Raw genomic sequence first — 13,682 nt, 5'->3', positions numbered from 1 at the left:
CAATTTAAATAGATTCATTGTTGTTTGCAAAGATTTTTAGAGTCAAGAATTTTCATTTTTCTCTCCCAAATTCATCAAGCCAAATTCTAGAAATGAATCCTGAGATAGTGTTTTTGTTGCCTAAATTTGCCACTCAGCGAGAGATGGATGCGATACGGCGTGCTGACCCTGATGAGATCGCCATGTTCGAACGGCACCTGCTTAATGAGATGCTATTTGAAAACGGAGCTACTTTCAATTACAACGAGCGTAGGTTTTTTTTTTTTAATTTTATTGTATGTTTCAAAACGTATTATACCGATTATACTTTTTAAGTTCCTACTTGCATAGATAAAGATGCATATTTTTGTTATATCCTTTAGTCCTTTATTTGAAAATGATCGAACGTTGAAAGAATGTAAAGAAGGTGCTAATTAGAATAATCTCTTTTCCTACCTCAGCTCACATGGCAAAGGTAGACAAAATTGTCCAGATGGCACAGAGGTGCACGAAGATCGAAGTCTTCAGTCCAGAGAAAAACGAGGGTCCATCCAAAGTATGCGGGTTCAGCCCCAGCCTGCAAGTCTGTCTGGCTGGAGGATTTTTCGAAGGACTGCCGTTCGACGCTCTTTTTTCTTTCTTGTATTTGAATGGAGCTGATGTCTCCCCTGGCGAAGGTAAACATTCGTGAGATTATTTTATTATTAATATCAAAATTATGCAAAATAACTTGAATTAAATCCGAATCGCTCGATCAAAATAATTAAAAATCCAACATTCATTTGAAAAAATTCACAATTTCGATTTTAGTCTAATGAAATTTGTCCACTTCAGAATTCAGGCATAGAAATCATCACTGAAGAGGACCTTTAAACATTTTGCTTTAAAATTTCAGACCTGACCAGTTTGCTTCTGAAGTCGCGCAAGCTGTTTAGCCAAGGGAGAACTCGGCTCCCTTGCCTTGACGAAGATAAGAAAAGGAAAGAGTCTCTTCTGCAGTTGACTGAACAGCTGGAGATTGCCGTGAAGAAGGTAGACCACCGAGGAGAAGTACTAGACAACTTTGACGTGAAGCGCGAGGAGAATGAGACTTTGATGCAAGAGTTGCGCGCCACCGACCACAACAACAGGTCTGTGGCTGGACAGATCCGGAAGAGGAAGCGCCATCTACAGGAGAGAGAAAAGATCATCCAAGTCAGGGAAGAAGATTGTGATCTTTGGGAAGAGTCTGTGAAAAGTTTAGAGGCACAGGCCCTTGACGAGAGCATTTCTGCAGAGTCGACAGTGTCAGCCGCCAGCGATATTGAGAAGACCCAGATAGTTGAGAGTAAGGCAAAGCGCTGGAGTGTTTGGCCTTTCTGATACAAATTAAACCACGCCCGTTTTTAAATTAGCACAAATTATATTGTATTTTTATTATTTTGATTGAGTTTTCTGGCTCCCTAATTGCAGAGGGTTCAACCCAGGGTCTTTTTGGGGTTTCAATTGATTTTACGTATTACTTGGAAGATGATATTTAATTTAATATTATAAAATGAAAATTTCGTGAAAAAAAATATGACAATTTATATTTCAATCAATTGGCGTCGAGTCCAGCTTGCGCTACTTGAAGGGCGGCGTCGTCTTGCCAGCACCGGCAACCGCCCATTTTGCATTGCCACTGGCGCCACCACACTTGAGGGGGGTTTGAAGACAGGCGCCTTTTTGAGGACCGACCCCTTTTTACTCTTTTTTTATATGCCCGTGCTATCCACGCTGCCCCCACTTTGGTGCGGGCCACTTAATCCAGGCAACAGTCTTCCTAGAAGTCTAGTAGTGGACACTCGCAGAGGACGCCGTCCTTTGACTACTTCTTGCCAAAGCCGTTTTAGCACTCACAAATGCGCGGTGATGACCGCAGACATTCGGTTGCTAAAACAGAAGAATTGTACTTTTCAATCAAAGCTAGCTGTATATTTGAAATATCTGTTAAATTTAACAAAATTTATAGATTTAACAGATGAAAACTTTGCTCAGAAAAATAGTGAAATGCGGCATGTGGCGGCATGTAAAATGATACAATAAATATTTTGTAACATTATCTTACCCCATTTTTTTAAATTCATAAAACGGTAAAAAAAGTCTATTTTAGTTGATTAAAACAGTAAAAAAAAAAAAAAAATTTTTTTGCCAAATTGATATATAGATTCTTTAGATTTGGAAAAATGATCAAAATAAAGGGAATAATCTCAAAATCTTGTTCTTTTGACTCAGCTAAGACTATAATTAAGGCTACTTTAAGTTCAATAGTTTTGCGCCTTTTTTGCCTTTGATGGATCTACTGCAGCAGCGCAATGGACGGCGCGCGCCTATGGGAATCAATAACTACCAACAAAATTAATTCATTCTTCCGATCTTTTGTGCTACCTAAGGAGCATAAATATTATGTTCTCAATCCTGGTCTTTTGATTTACAAAAATAGATAAGACTAATTAAAGTCCAGATTAGTGGTCAGTAGTAAGTGCGCTTTCACTGTTGAAAAGGATCATATTTTGCAGATTGCAGTTCAGAAAAGCTACGAAATTTAAAGAGGATGAAAACATTACAAAATTGTTTGAGGAAGTTACACAGAGTTCAGAGTTTTGTCTATATATAGGGAAAGGAGAATTATAATTGTATCAAACTGTAGTTGTTGTAATTTTATTGAAGGAAAGATTTTATGAAAGAAAAGCATGAGAGATTTTATATTTTGAATGTTTTTTTTTTGTAATTTTGTAAGATTCAATAATATGGCTCACAAATGCGAGACTTCAAATAAAGCCGTGTGTGCGTGTTTTTAAAAAAATTGTACCAATACATATAATTATACCGGTATAAGAATAATTAAATGTGCGATGGTGAGAATTATACAAGCTCACCTCCAACACTTGTCGGCACTGTCGGTCTCGGTCAGCGAAATAATTTCAATCGACTCTTGGCGATGATAAATTGATGATAATAAAGATAAAAAAAAAATAAAATAAACAAATACCCAAATAATATAAGATTGGAGCTTGCCTTCCGCAAGCTCAATAAGGGCACAGGCCGACAAGACACTTTGTCTTGGCCTGACCCAAAAAAAAAAACAAAAAAAAAATATAAATAAATGCGCAGTGAGATAAATGCGGCTGATTGATACGCAAGCACACGCAGATCTTGTTGCCACCGACGAGTTGAACAATAATTCGCTGTGGCAAGTAGTTCCGCTCTTCGTCAACAGATGATGTTGGTGACGTCAGCAGCAACATGGCGGCCAAAACAGAACGTAAACACGGCCTAGACGAGGATTTCGCTGCCCGTAAGTGTCAATTTGTCCCTTTCTGACACCGAAATTGTCAAGAATCGGCCCGGTAGCATGAATTTAGGCGATTCCGATTCGCGATTACTGGTTTTATGGAGAGAATCAGCGCCGAAACGGTGTCCTTATGCGACACTTTGGTGACGGGCCGCGATTTTCCCACGACCTCCTCGGCCGACGAACTTTGCTCGACCCATTTTTGCCAATTTATCAAAATAATTCTCAAAATTCATCAATTTCGCCATTTAAAAAATTGTGAGCTTTATTCAGTAAAAAATTAAGTTCATTGCCAAAACCGTTCTTAATTTTTTCCATTTTTTGCAAACAAAGGTAAAATTTTCGTTTTTTAATACATAATTTTTATTCACCATTCACGAAAGTCACGTTCTGACGCTGGAGTGGTAGATTTTCAAGAGGTTCCAAAGGAGCAGCTTGATTAGAGATTTGATAAATCGCCACACATGTTGAGTCGGTGACGTCAGGCCGCCGAAATTTGGCTCTTTGCCGCGAACCGAAATACTCTCCCGATCGGGCCTTCGAGCCGGTGGAGCAAAAAATTTGCAAATAATTGTCCCTCTCCAAGGTCTCTTCCAGCCAATTGTGAGTTTCTTGCCCCGAAAGCGCGGTTTCTTCTGCGGTCAATTTAGTAATTCAGCGTCTTTAATCCTTTTTCATTCACAGGCCTCTGACATTTTAACCCTTGCACGATTAAGCAATCGAGCTAATTATTAAATGAAACACCTACTGCCACTTCTATTCTAAACGACCTCTATTAAAAATAAAATCTCAAACGATTTTGCTCATTTACAAAAACCAAATCCAATTGTCTCGAGTTAAAAAATTGATATTTTTGCGGCTTCTCGTCTGACAATGATCAAACGTAATTGAGCTGTCACCTTGAAAGTGACGTCACTCGCGTGTGAAAAACTCCCTATTTCGCCCGCCACCTGACTTTCTTTTACTGAAATGTAGAATGTTTGTGTTTTGCAGGCAATATGGACGAGACGGCGGCTGAGGGAGGCGCTCAGGGCATTGCCAGGGCCGTGCAGGTGGTGCTGGCCAAGGAGGACCACACGTTTGAGCTGGACGAGCAGGCCCTCGAGGACATTTTGATGCAGGACCATGTCAAAGACCGGCATGTGGTGGTCGTCTCTGTGGCCGGCGCCTTCCGCAAGGGAAAATCCTTCCTGCTGGATTTCTTCCTGAGATACATGAATGCGCAGGTGACCACCTTCTCCGATCGCCAATCTGACCTCAGAAATGCCTCCAGATGACCTAATAACCTATAAATTGACACCCAACAGGATGATAGTCACTTAAGAAAAATAACAACCTTTGCTAGGGTGGCCGAAGATACCTTCAGGGTCGTAATTTGATCTTCAAGAAAACTTGGCATGTTTGGTGTCGAAATATAGGTTTTGAAGGTCGCTGATTCCAAATCTGGAGTTATTTTAATGATTATATGAGTAAAATTATAAGTACATAAATTAAATAATTTTTTTTTGTAATCCGTTCTGTAACCATCCAAAATTAAATTAACACGCCCCAACATGTTTGATTTCCTCCCTTTGTGTTCACCCCAAAGTGCTTGCAGGGCGCTGAAGACTGGTTGGGCGAGGAGGAATCGCCTCTGGACGGATTTTCTTGGAGAGGAGGCTCAGAAAGAGACACCACTGGCATTCTCATGTGGTCTGAAGTCTTCCTTGTTGATCTCCCTTCGGGGGAAAAGGTTTGAAAAATCAAAAGTCCAATATCAGTTAATAATAATTTGCTTCTAGGTCGCTGTCATTTTGGTGGATACGCAAGGTGCTTTTGACAGTCAGAGCACGGTTCGGGACTGCGCCACCATTTTTGCCCTAAGCACCATGACCAGCTCGGTTCAGATCTACAATTTGTCTCAGAACATCCAGGAAGATGATCTTCAGCACTTGCAGGTCCGCCATTGTTAAAGTGTTGAAAAAATAAATTTACAATATTTGTTTAGCTTTTCACCGAGTACGGTCGACTGGCCTTGGAAGACTGCGGCGACAAACCTTTCCAAAAGCTGCAGTTTTTGATCAGAGACTGGAGTTTTCCTTATGAGGCTGACTATGGTTCCGATGGAGGGAAGAAGATCTTGGACCGCAGATTGCAGGTAGGACTTTTAGAACTTACAGGCAAAATGAAATTATTCACTATGCGCATTATCAGGTCTCGGAAAAGCAGCACCCTGAGCTGCAGTCGTTGCGGAGGCACATTAGGTCCTGCTTCTCGGACATATCTTGTTTCTTGATGCCCCACCCTGGCCTTCGAGTATCCACAAATCCCAATTTCGATGGCAGGCTCAAAGGTAGGCATCAAATTCTACAAAAAGTCAAAAGAATTTTGTTAATAAAATTTTATGTTTTGCAGACATAGAGACTGATTTTAAAAATCAGTTGAGTATTCTGGTGCCCCTGCTGCTGGCACCTGAAAATTTGGTCGTAAAAGAGATTAGTGGACAAAAAGTCAAGGCCAAGGAACTCGTTCAATACTTCAAGTCCTACATCCAGATCTATAAGGGCAGCGAGTTGCCAGAGCCCAAGTCCATGCTTGAGGTTTGTGCCCAAATAACTTTAAGAATGTGGCTACTAGCATATTTAAAAATTGAATTTCCTTAGTGTATCTAATTTCAAAGTATATTTAATTTAATCAAATCAATTGGATTCAAGATTGTGAATATTGTTAGAGTCAAAATTAATTGAAAGGGAAAATTTAATATTTTCTTTGAATTAATTCTACAACATTTAATAATTTCAGGCCACTGCAGAGGCAAACAACTTGGCTGCCGTGGCTGGTGCTAAGGAGATGTATCACACAATGATGGAGGGCGTCTGTGGAGGCGCCAAGCCTTTCCTGGGCACAGATCACCTTGACGCCGAACACCTGCGAATTAAGGAAAAGTCCATGGGTGTCTTCAAGAGCAAACGCAAGATGGGTGGCGACGAGTTTTCCGAAAGATACAGAGAAAAGTTGGAAGAGGTAAATGCATTTATAAGATGGGCATGTACAATAACCATAATTAAAATTGCAGGACATTGATGAGTTGTACGGCCAGTTCAAGTCACACAACGAAAGCAAAAACATTTTCAAAGCCGCGAGGACGCCGGCCGTCTTCTTTGTGATCGCAGTTGCCTTTTACATCTTGTCAGGAATCTTCGGCTTGGTCGGCCTCTACTCATTGGCAAACCTGTGCAACCTGATCATGGGCACTGCCCTGCTCACACTTGGCCTCTGGGCTTACGTCAGGTTGGTTTTTCTGTTTTTTGATCTACCGAAACATTCACTTCCTCTTTTTAGGTACTTGGTGCAAGGCTATGTGTTTATCCCTCCAGGCATGACCCTTGACTGATTTGCCCCTATGCTTATGATTTAAAAAAATAAAAGTTGTTGCCGTTGTCTTGAAATTAGTTTTTCCTATTTGCAGATATAGCGGTGAAATGAGAGAAATTGGCACGCAGATCGATGAACTAGCAAACGCGCTTTGGGAAAATGTGAGTGCCTCCGTTAAAATCCTAGTACCAATGTAGTCTACTGAAGTATTCCATTAATTTTTTAAAGTACAAATTCACAAATGAATATGTTATTAAAGTCAGATTAAACAGTGCAGAAATTCCATAACAGATTTTAAAAATGAATCTGTCAGACTATTTTGGTTTTAATTTAATAAAAAAGCATAGCTAAATATTTTAGAATTTATTGATATGAGCATTTGAATTATTCTATAGAGAGAAGACTAAATGAGAATCAGAATCCTAATTTTTAAGACACTATGAGAAAATAAGTTACACTAGATAAAATCAGGATGAAAAGTAAAATTGTTGAATTCTTGCAGTTTATGAAGCCGGTTTACGTTCAGTGCATGGAGACTGGGATACAACACGCGGCTCGGCAAGCAACACAGCAGCTCGCAGGCCCTGCCGAGTCAGGCAACCGAACCAGCGTCGCCACTGTGAGGACGGCGGTGAAAGCTCAAAAGCCCAATGGCAAGGTCAAGAATTCGTGATCCCTGCCATTTCTGATCTACCAATCACCAGTGCCTCTTTCGGAAAGATAGGATGTATAAAATTCAAAAGTCCGACTGCCTATTTTGTCCGGAGTTTTCTCTCTATCCCTGTCAGTCCCTGCCCCCATTCTTAATGATTAATTTATTACTTCTTCCTTTTTTAATATACTCTGCACTCTTGTTTTAATTTTAATTATGCGTAGGCAATTTTTTTTCCTTTTGTACGGCGTGTGTCAATCATCTTGTGGAGGTTTATTGTTAATTGTTTGCCATAATTGTCTTCCCCGATTGATCAGTCGAAGAAGTTGTCACAATTGTTGCTCACGGAGAAGTGCAAGTCGCTTACCTACCAGAAACTGCGAACCCAATTCAAAATGAATTAAAAAAAGTAAATAGAGCCCCTGAAAGGCTCGTTGACCAGTTCATCTTCCTTTCAAGTACCTTCAAAGAAATTCAGCGTGCCAATGTACAAAGAGAGGAGAAAGAATTAATTATTATATTGAAGGAAGCTTATTATATTAATTACGGAAATATTATATTTACACTGAGTACATTGAAGTGTGATTGTTATATATGCGAAGAGATTAATGATCAAACAACTACTTTCTCTCAGCAAACTGCTGGTCCCAAAGGTTTGATTCCTCAGGCAACGCCAATTGAATTGCAGCACTTGTTGCCAAGAAATTATTTTTGCATCGTCAAAAAAAAAAGGAAAAAGTATTTTGGATGGTCTTGGTGAACACAACCAGTTTTTGTATCACACACTCAATTCGCGCGAGTCTTATGTTTAAATTTAAATGTGGTGAAGTAAATCGCTAATACTTTAAGTCTTTTCCTTGTAATTGTTGAAATCTGCGGTTAATAAAATGTTTGTTAAAACAAAAATGATGAATTCTATGTTAACTTTCACGAAACTTTCTATAAAGTAAGGCTAAAAGTTATGGCTTATTTATAAATTTTAAAAAAAATGTAATATTTGTGATGTTTATTTACTAAATAAAGACAACATGTTACCGAATTATTTAATTAAAAGTTTCCTGCAATTTTGACAGGAAATGAAAGAAAATGAAAGTGCAGGCGCACAAAAACGGAAAAGCAGGAAACATGCAAAAAAAAAAAAATAATAAAGCTGCCACCAAAATAATACAGCGTGAAACGGCGGCTCGCTGACTGTAACTGTAAAACCGCCGCAGCAACAGCGATGAGCAGAGATAGAACAACAGACGGTGCGCGTTCGCCGAGGGGAATCAATGGGGGTCACGTGAACGGCGAACGCGTGCGCAGAGCCCGGCCGAGGATTAAGGACGGTGCTCGGCAGCAGCAGCAGCCAGCGCAGTGGAGCACACGAACAATCGGAGGCGCCTGCAATCCAAGTTGGAGGACGATTTTCGCGTCGGATGGACTCGGGCCCTTCGACCCTTGACCGGATGAGGACCGTCAAGGGGCCCAGCAGCTGAACACGGGCCGCCCAAGGCCCGCGGGCCGTCCTCAGGTAAACCAGAGCACTTGTTCCGATCGCTGCACTTCCGCTTCCGCACCTAATTTCAGATCAATTCTTTCACTCCTGAAATTTCCATTTTTTTAATATTCGGTCTTTGGAAGATTCCGAGTGACGTTTGGGGTCATTCAAGGGGCTTTCCAAGTGCCCAGGGCGCTCCGTTTCGGGGTCAGAGCCGAATTTGGGTCAGTATCGGCGGATAACGTGTTATTGACCCGCCGGTGCGCGCGATTTCCAACTTACACGCACCGCTCCGAGACCCTCCTCGGAATTTTCCCGACCCCTCTTTAATGTGTTCGATTATATTTCGTAAGGGTTTTTCCAATGGTTTGTCCCACGCACTCTGTTTTCGTCACCTTGGCGACGAGTGGAGGAGAAAAGACGTCTCTCTCGCTTATTCCCATACACACAACCTACTCTCTGTCACTTGTGACTTTTCTTCTTTTTTTTTATAACTTCTCTCTCTGCTTCTCACGCGCCACGGAATTCGACTCGCGGGCTGTGTTGCTGCCTGAATTAATTGGACATGCTCGGGCGCTCCTCTCTTGCACCACCATAGTGCACCTGCTGGAGAACCGAAACCGCACGACCAAATTCTCTTTCTAAGCCATGCGAAAATTTCAGAGGCAATTTGGCTGTCCATCTCTTTTTTATTAAATTCACACGAGATACTTGAATATAGATTTTAAACGCAGCAATTTGAGAGATAATTATATTTTGTTTAGGGAAATGATTGTCACTGATAAAAATTTTAAACTTAATATGTTAATTCAGAAAACTCAATTTGATTGATATGTAAAAGTTGTATACACTCTCTGTTATTGAACAATTTTTAAAAACCGCAGAAGTTACAAAAGAAATTTGATTACTCAAATCATCTTCGGCCATCATCTCCAAATATAAACGATTCGGTTGGAGAGTTTTTAGGATTTAATTCGTCTGCGTGGTGAAATTTATGACGATCAATTGCCTCGATCTGACTGAATTTATAGCTCTCAAAAAAAAATTTACGAGCAGCGCGCGCGTAGGCTCTCTTTTTCTCTCTTCGTCCTCTCAGTTTTTTTTTAAGTATAAAAAGTTTTCTCTTGAGACGCGAAACTCGATGCGCATGTGAAAATAATGTTTCATTTCGCGATCGCAGTTGCACGCGAATAAGCGAAACTCGATACTTGTGCTTGCACATATAATATAGGAGGTGCTCTTCGTGACTTTTACTCAATTTTGCTGTGGAATTAGAAAGCAAACAGGTTGATTTGCGCTGCGAGTTAGCGCGAGAAGAAGAGTTGGCTGGGCCTCTTTTCCTCCCACTCCTTCTGCGCGCCTCTTCTTCGCCCAAATCTATTCAAAACTCATTAACGTGAGCTCAAGGCACTCCGTTTGAAAATCTCCGCCTCGCTGCCCACCAGACTGCGAAATCACAAAAAGGTCCGCTAGATAGATGCGGATGTAGATAGTGCGGGTCTATAAAATAGTCAATGGACCATCATCCGCGTGATAAACTAAAAAATAAAACGTTTATAACAAGACCCATATTACTCCACAGTAAAATAAATTATGAATTAAAACCAAAAAAATGCATTTATGTAGAAATCTTTTAAACTGTTTGAAAATTTGCATTTTTGACTTTAGAATTTGATTTTGATGATCCTAAAACCTATAAAATGACACCCAACATGAAGTACTTTTTGCAAATTAATATGTTAAGAAAATCCTTGCGTCAGCTAGGGTGCTCAAAGCTATCCTCAGGATAAATTGACAGGTAAATCCAAATCCTGGCTTGTTTTAAGGGATTTTGCTGATGCATTAATCGAAGCTGAGACGAAATTCTCCCAGACATTTACACCTGAAGCATGAAATGAAGGTTATTTGATATTTATTCAAGTTAATATTATAGCTAAAAATTGAGTTTCTTGATCATATTAACGCGCAATCTCTGCCCAAATACCTGAATTGAATACAAATCTCTTTTGAAATAATTACTAATTAAAACTCTTGATGATTTCAGGATGTAACTTTGGAAGCGGAAGCGAGGAGGACCGGCCCAGGAGCACCAAGCGTATTATGGGCGCCGGCCTGAGCAAGACGCCGGCCGCGTTCCTCGAGTCGCTGCCCACCTCGTCGCATGGCACCGTCCACGTGGTCATGCTGGGTCTCGACTCGGCTGGAAAAACCACCGCACTTTACAGGCTCAAATTCGAGCAGTACATCAACACGGTGCCCACCATTGGATTTAACTGTGAAAAGGTGTGCATTCGAGAGAAAGAAACGGTTCATAACTGTTTTTGTTCTTTTTAAGTATAACAAATTTTATCAGTTTAAAAAAAAAAATGCCTGAAATAATATCTATAACTTAAAAAATTGAAATATGAGATCCTTGTAAAACTTTGCAAAACAGAGAAAACTACTGTTTAAAATAAGAAATTCACAGAATTTTCAAAAATTAAAAAAAACCTATTAAAATGCTATAAAATTGTTAGCTAAGAAACTGAATAGAATTTCTACAACTTGTTGCAGACCGTTGTAGTAAAAGATCTTTTTTAAGTGTATATTTGAAGTTTTTAATTTGAAATATATTTATTCTAAAACATTATTTTTGCTGCCATTTTATTACGCAGATCATAAACATTCAGAGGTAAAACCTAATTAAAATGAATTAAAAAATAAATAATCTATACATTCTTTTACAATCTGTTCCAATATTTTTGGGATTCAAATTAAAATTTTCATCTTTTTATGAGAGAGAAAAGAATTAGTTCACGATAACAAAAGGTATCGCTAACGTTTTTGTTGTCTATTTGATTGGCAGGTGAAAGGAACTCTGGGGCGCGCTCGGGGAGTGACGTTTTTGGTGTGGGACGTCGGCGGGCAGGAGAAGCTGCGGCCCCTGTGGCGCAGCTACACGCGGTGCACCGACGGAATCGTGTTTGTGGTGGACAGCGTGGACGCCGAGCGAATGGAGGAGGCGCGGGTCGAGCTGCTGCGGACGGCCAAGGCCCCCGAAAACGCGGGCGTGCCCATCCTGGTGTTCGCCAACAAGCAGGACCTGCCGGGCGCGCGCGACCCCAACGAGGTGGAAAAGCTGCTCGGGCTGATGGAGTCGCCGGTGCAGGGCTCCTCGGGGGCCGCCACGACCCACCCCTTCTACCACGTGCAGCCCGCGTGCGCCATCACCGGCGACGGACTGCACGAAGGAATGGAGCAGCTCTACGAGATGGTGCTCAAGAAGCGCAAACTGTCCAAGCAGAGCAAGAAGAACAAGGCCAAGCAGTGACCCTTTCGTTTATTCATGTGATACAAAGTTGACGCAGCTGAAAAGCAGTTTGTGGACGGGCCTTTTTGGAAACAAAACATTTTGGTTTTTCGTAATTAATCCTCTTTATTTGAAAGAAGTGACAAAAATTCGTTTCGAGTCCTGCAAAATTTTATAGGGACCAGAAATAATCGAAATCATTTACTAATTTTAAATTATTTAAAGAGAAAAAAGTGTGATTTGGTTAGATTTGTTTTATTAAAAGCTGCCAGCAGCTGATGAAAAGTTTAATTTTGTTAACTAATAGTCGAAATCTTGCCTGACTGAAAGCGCCTTTTAGAATTTCAATATTGAAACGGATTCTAATTTTTGGAATTGATTTAAATCCATGCTCTATAAATTTTGAGGTTTTAAAAATTGAATTCTTTAGTAAACTGACTTCAAAAGATAATAGATCTGTCACTTTTTTGAAAATATGTAGTACTGAGATGTGCCCATTGTGAGGCAGCAAAAATTGTTTCTGGATATTTTTACCATAATAGTTGGGCGGCTTAAATGGAAATGCGTATATAATTATTTCCAAGCGATTCACCTCCGCGTTTATTCAAGGCCTAAGAGCTTAATGTTTTCTGCAAACAATGAAGAATCGATAAGTATATGATTCAGTTGTTGTCTCTGTTGGGGTGCATAATACACGAATGTGCTCCGCATTTGCAGGCGAGTGCGCCGTGAAACGAAAAAAAACTCGAGGGTGCAGACCGAAGATTAGCCGTTTAGCAATTGTTAGGCAAAGTGGAATTTCGCAAAAGCGAGCCAGTCCCGTAATACACGCGTTTAGCAGCATTTCCATTCCCACTGTAGCCGAGCATAAATATAATAGATCTGCTGTTCAAACCATGAAACAATAGATGTGCGAATCTCTCATCCTCTTGCGACGTATAGCATTACATATACATTATAAAACTCCAATATGTAAAAGCACAAAAACTCTCTCATACTGTCAAATCTTTTCATATACGTTTGTCAGCTTTTGTCGGCCTCTAGTTTGCAACTCATTCAAACCCACCTAGTTATTTTGTTGATTTTTATTTGCCACACACGCTTAACTTATTTATGTATATTATTGATATATGAATGACATTGTGTACATTTTGCATATTTGTATCAATGTATATTACTTTGCCCTGTATTGTTGTACGGAAATAATAAAACCATTCTTTTGTATGTTTAAAAATATAGAATGAATTTCTGCTTTGTTCCTACCTTTTTTATTAAGAAGTTTCCGGCAACGTGTGTATTTTTTTTCTCCCATAGGAAGAGGTGAAAAATATTTCATGAATAATGTGCATGTGTCCCAGATCAGGGTTTTTGTTTGACGAAAAAATGAAAACTAGAACTCGTCTCTTTCGCACGCGCTGAGCGCACTTTCAATTGTTGCCTATTATGAGAGATTTGAAGGAATTTCTCACGCGGGGCACTTTGCCTCTCTTAGGCAAAATTTATTCGTTTTCTCACACACCAATTGTTTGATGGTTGCGCCAAAATAAAAGATGTGCGACCTGCTTCTTGCCAAATTCGTTATTGTTCTACTAGCATTTTGTTTGCCACGCGCTTT

At 40.2% G+C, this 13,682-nt stretch overlaps 3 protein-coding genes across 5 annotated transcripts; all 3 read left to right on the top strand.

Annotated features, from left to right (window-relative positions):
- Positions 1-446: 446 nt before the first annotated feature.
- Positions 447-1,341, top strand: LOC132201520 (uncharacterized). The gene is made up of 2 exons (XM_059627729.1): positions 447-656; positions 875-1,341. Exons 1-2 carry the CDS (start codon positions 473-475, stop codon positions 1,339-1,341), a joined length of 651 nt encoding a protein of 216 aa, XP_059483712.1. The 5' UTR covers positions 447-472.
- A 1,832-nt stretch (positions 1,342-3,173) lies between these two features.
- On the top strand, positions 3,174-8,251 carry LOC132199547 (atlastin). 3 transcript variants are annotated; one of them, XM_059624353.1, is made up of 11 exons: positions 3,174-3,295; positions 4,286-4,518; positions 4,881-5,024; positions 5,074-5,229; positions 5,280-5,429; positions 5,486-5,624; positions 5,687-5,871; positions 6,074-6,295; positions 6,348-6,562; positions 6,741-6,807; positions 7,149-8,251. In XM_059624353.1, the coding sequence occupies exons 1-11, from the start codon at positions 3,244-3,246 to the stop codon at positions 7,317-7,319; spliced, it is 1,734 nt and encodes a 577-aa protein (XP_059480336.1). In that variant the 5' UTR covers positions 3,174-3,243; the 3' UTR covers positions 7,320-8,251. The 3 variants fall into 3 exon arrangements, with proteins under 3 accessions (XP_059480336.1, XP_059480337.1, XP_059480338.1); XM_059624354.1 differs by having other exon boundaries at positions 4,890-5,024; positions 7,149-8,250; XM_059624355.1 differs by lacking the exon at positions 3,174-3,295 and adding an exon at positions 3,744-3,895.
- A 343-nt stretch (positions 8,252-8,594) lies between these two features.
- LOC132199548 (ADP-ribosylation factor-like protein 4C) lies at positions 8,595-13,312 on the top strand. Its single transcript, XM_059624356.1, has 3 exons — positions 8,595-8,811; positions 10,823-11,061; positions 11,624-13,312. The coding sequence occupies exons 2-3, from the start codon at positions 10,879-10,881 to the stop codon at positions 12,086-12,088; spliced, it is 648 nt and encodes a 215-aa protein (XP_059480339.1). The 5' UTR covers positions 8,595-8,811; positions 10,823-10,878; the 3' UTR covers positions 12,089-13,312.
- Positions 13,313-13,682: the final 370 nt, after the last annotated feature.

Source organism: Neocloeon triangulifer, unplaced genomic scaffold (assembly GCF_031216515.1).
Source record: "Neocloeon triangulifer isolate White Clay Creek 2 clone unplaced genomic scaffold, ASM3121651v1 ptg000014l, whole genome shotgun sequence".
In the NCBI taxonomy this organism is placed as follows: Eukaryota; Metazoa; Arthropoda; class Insecta; order Ephemeroptera; family Baetidae; genus Neocloeon; species Neocloeon triangulifer.
This window is presented reverse-complemented; position numbering and strand designations above follow the sequence as displayed.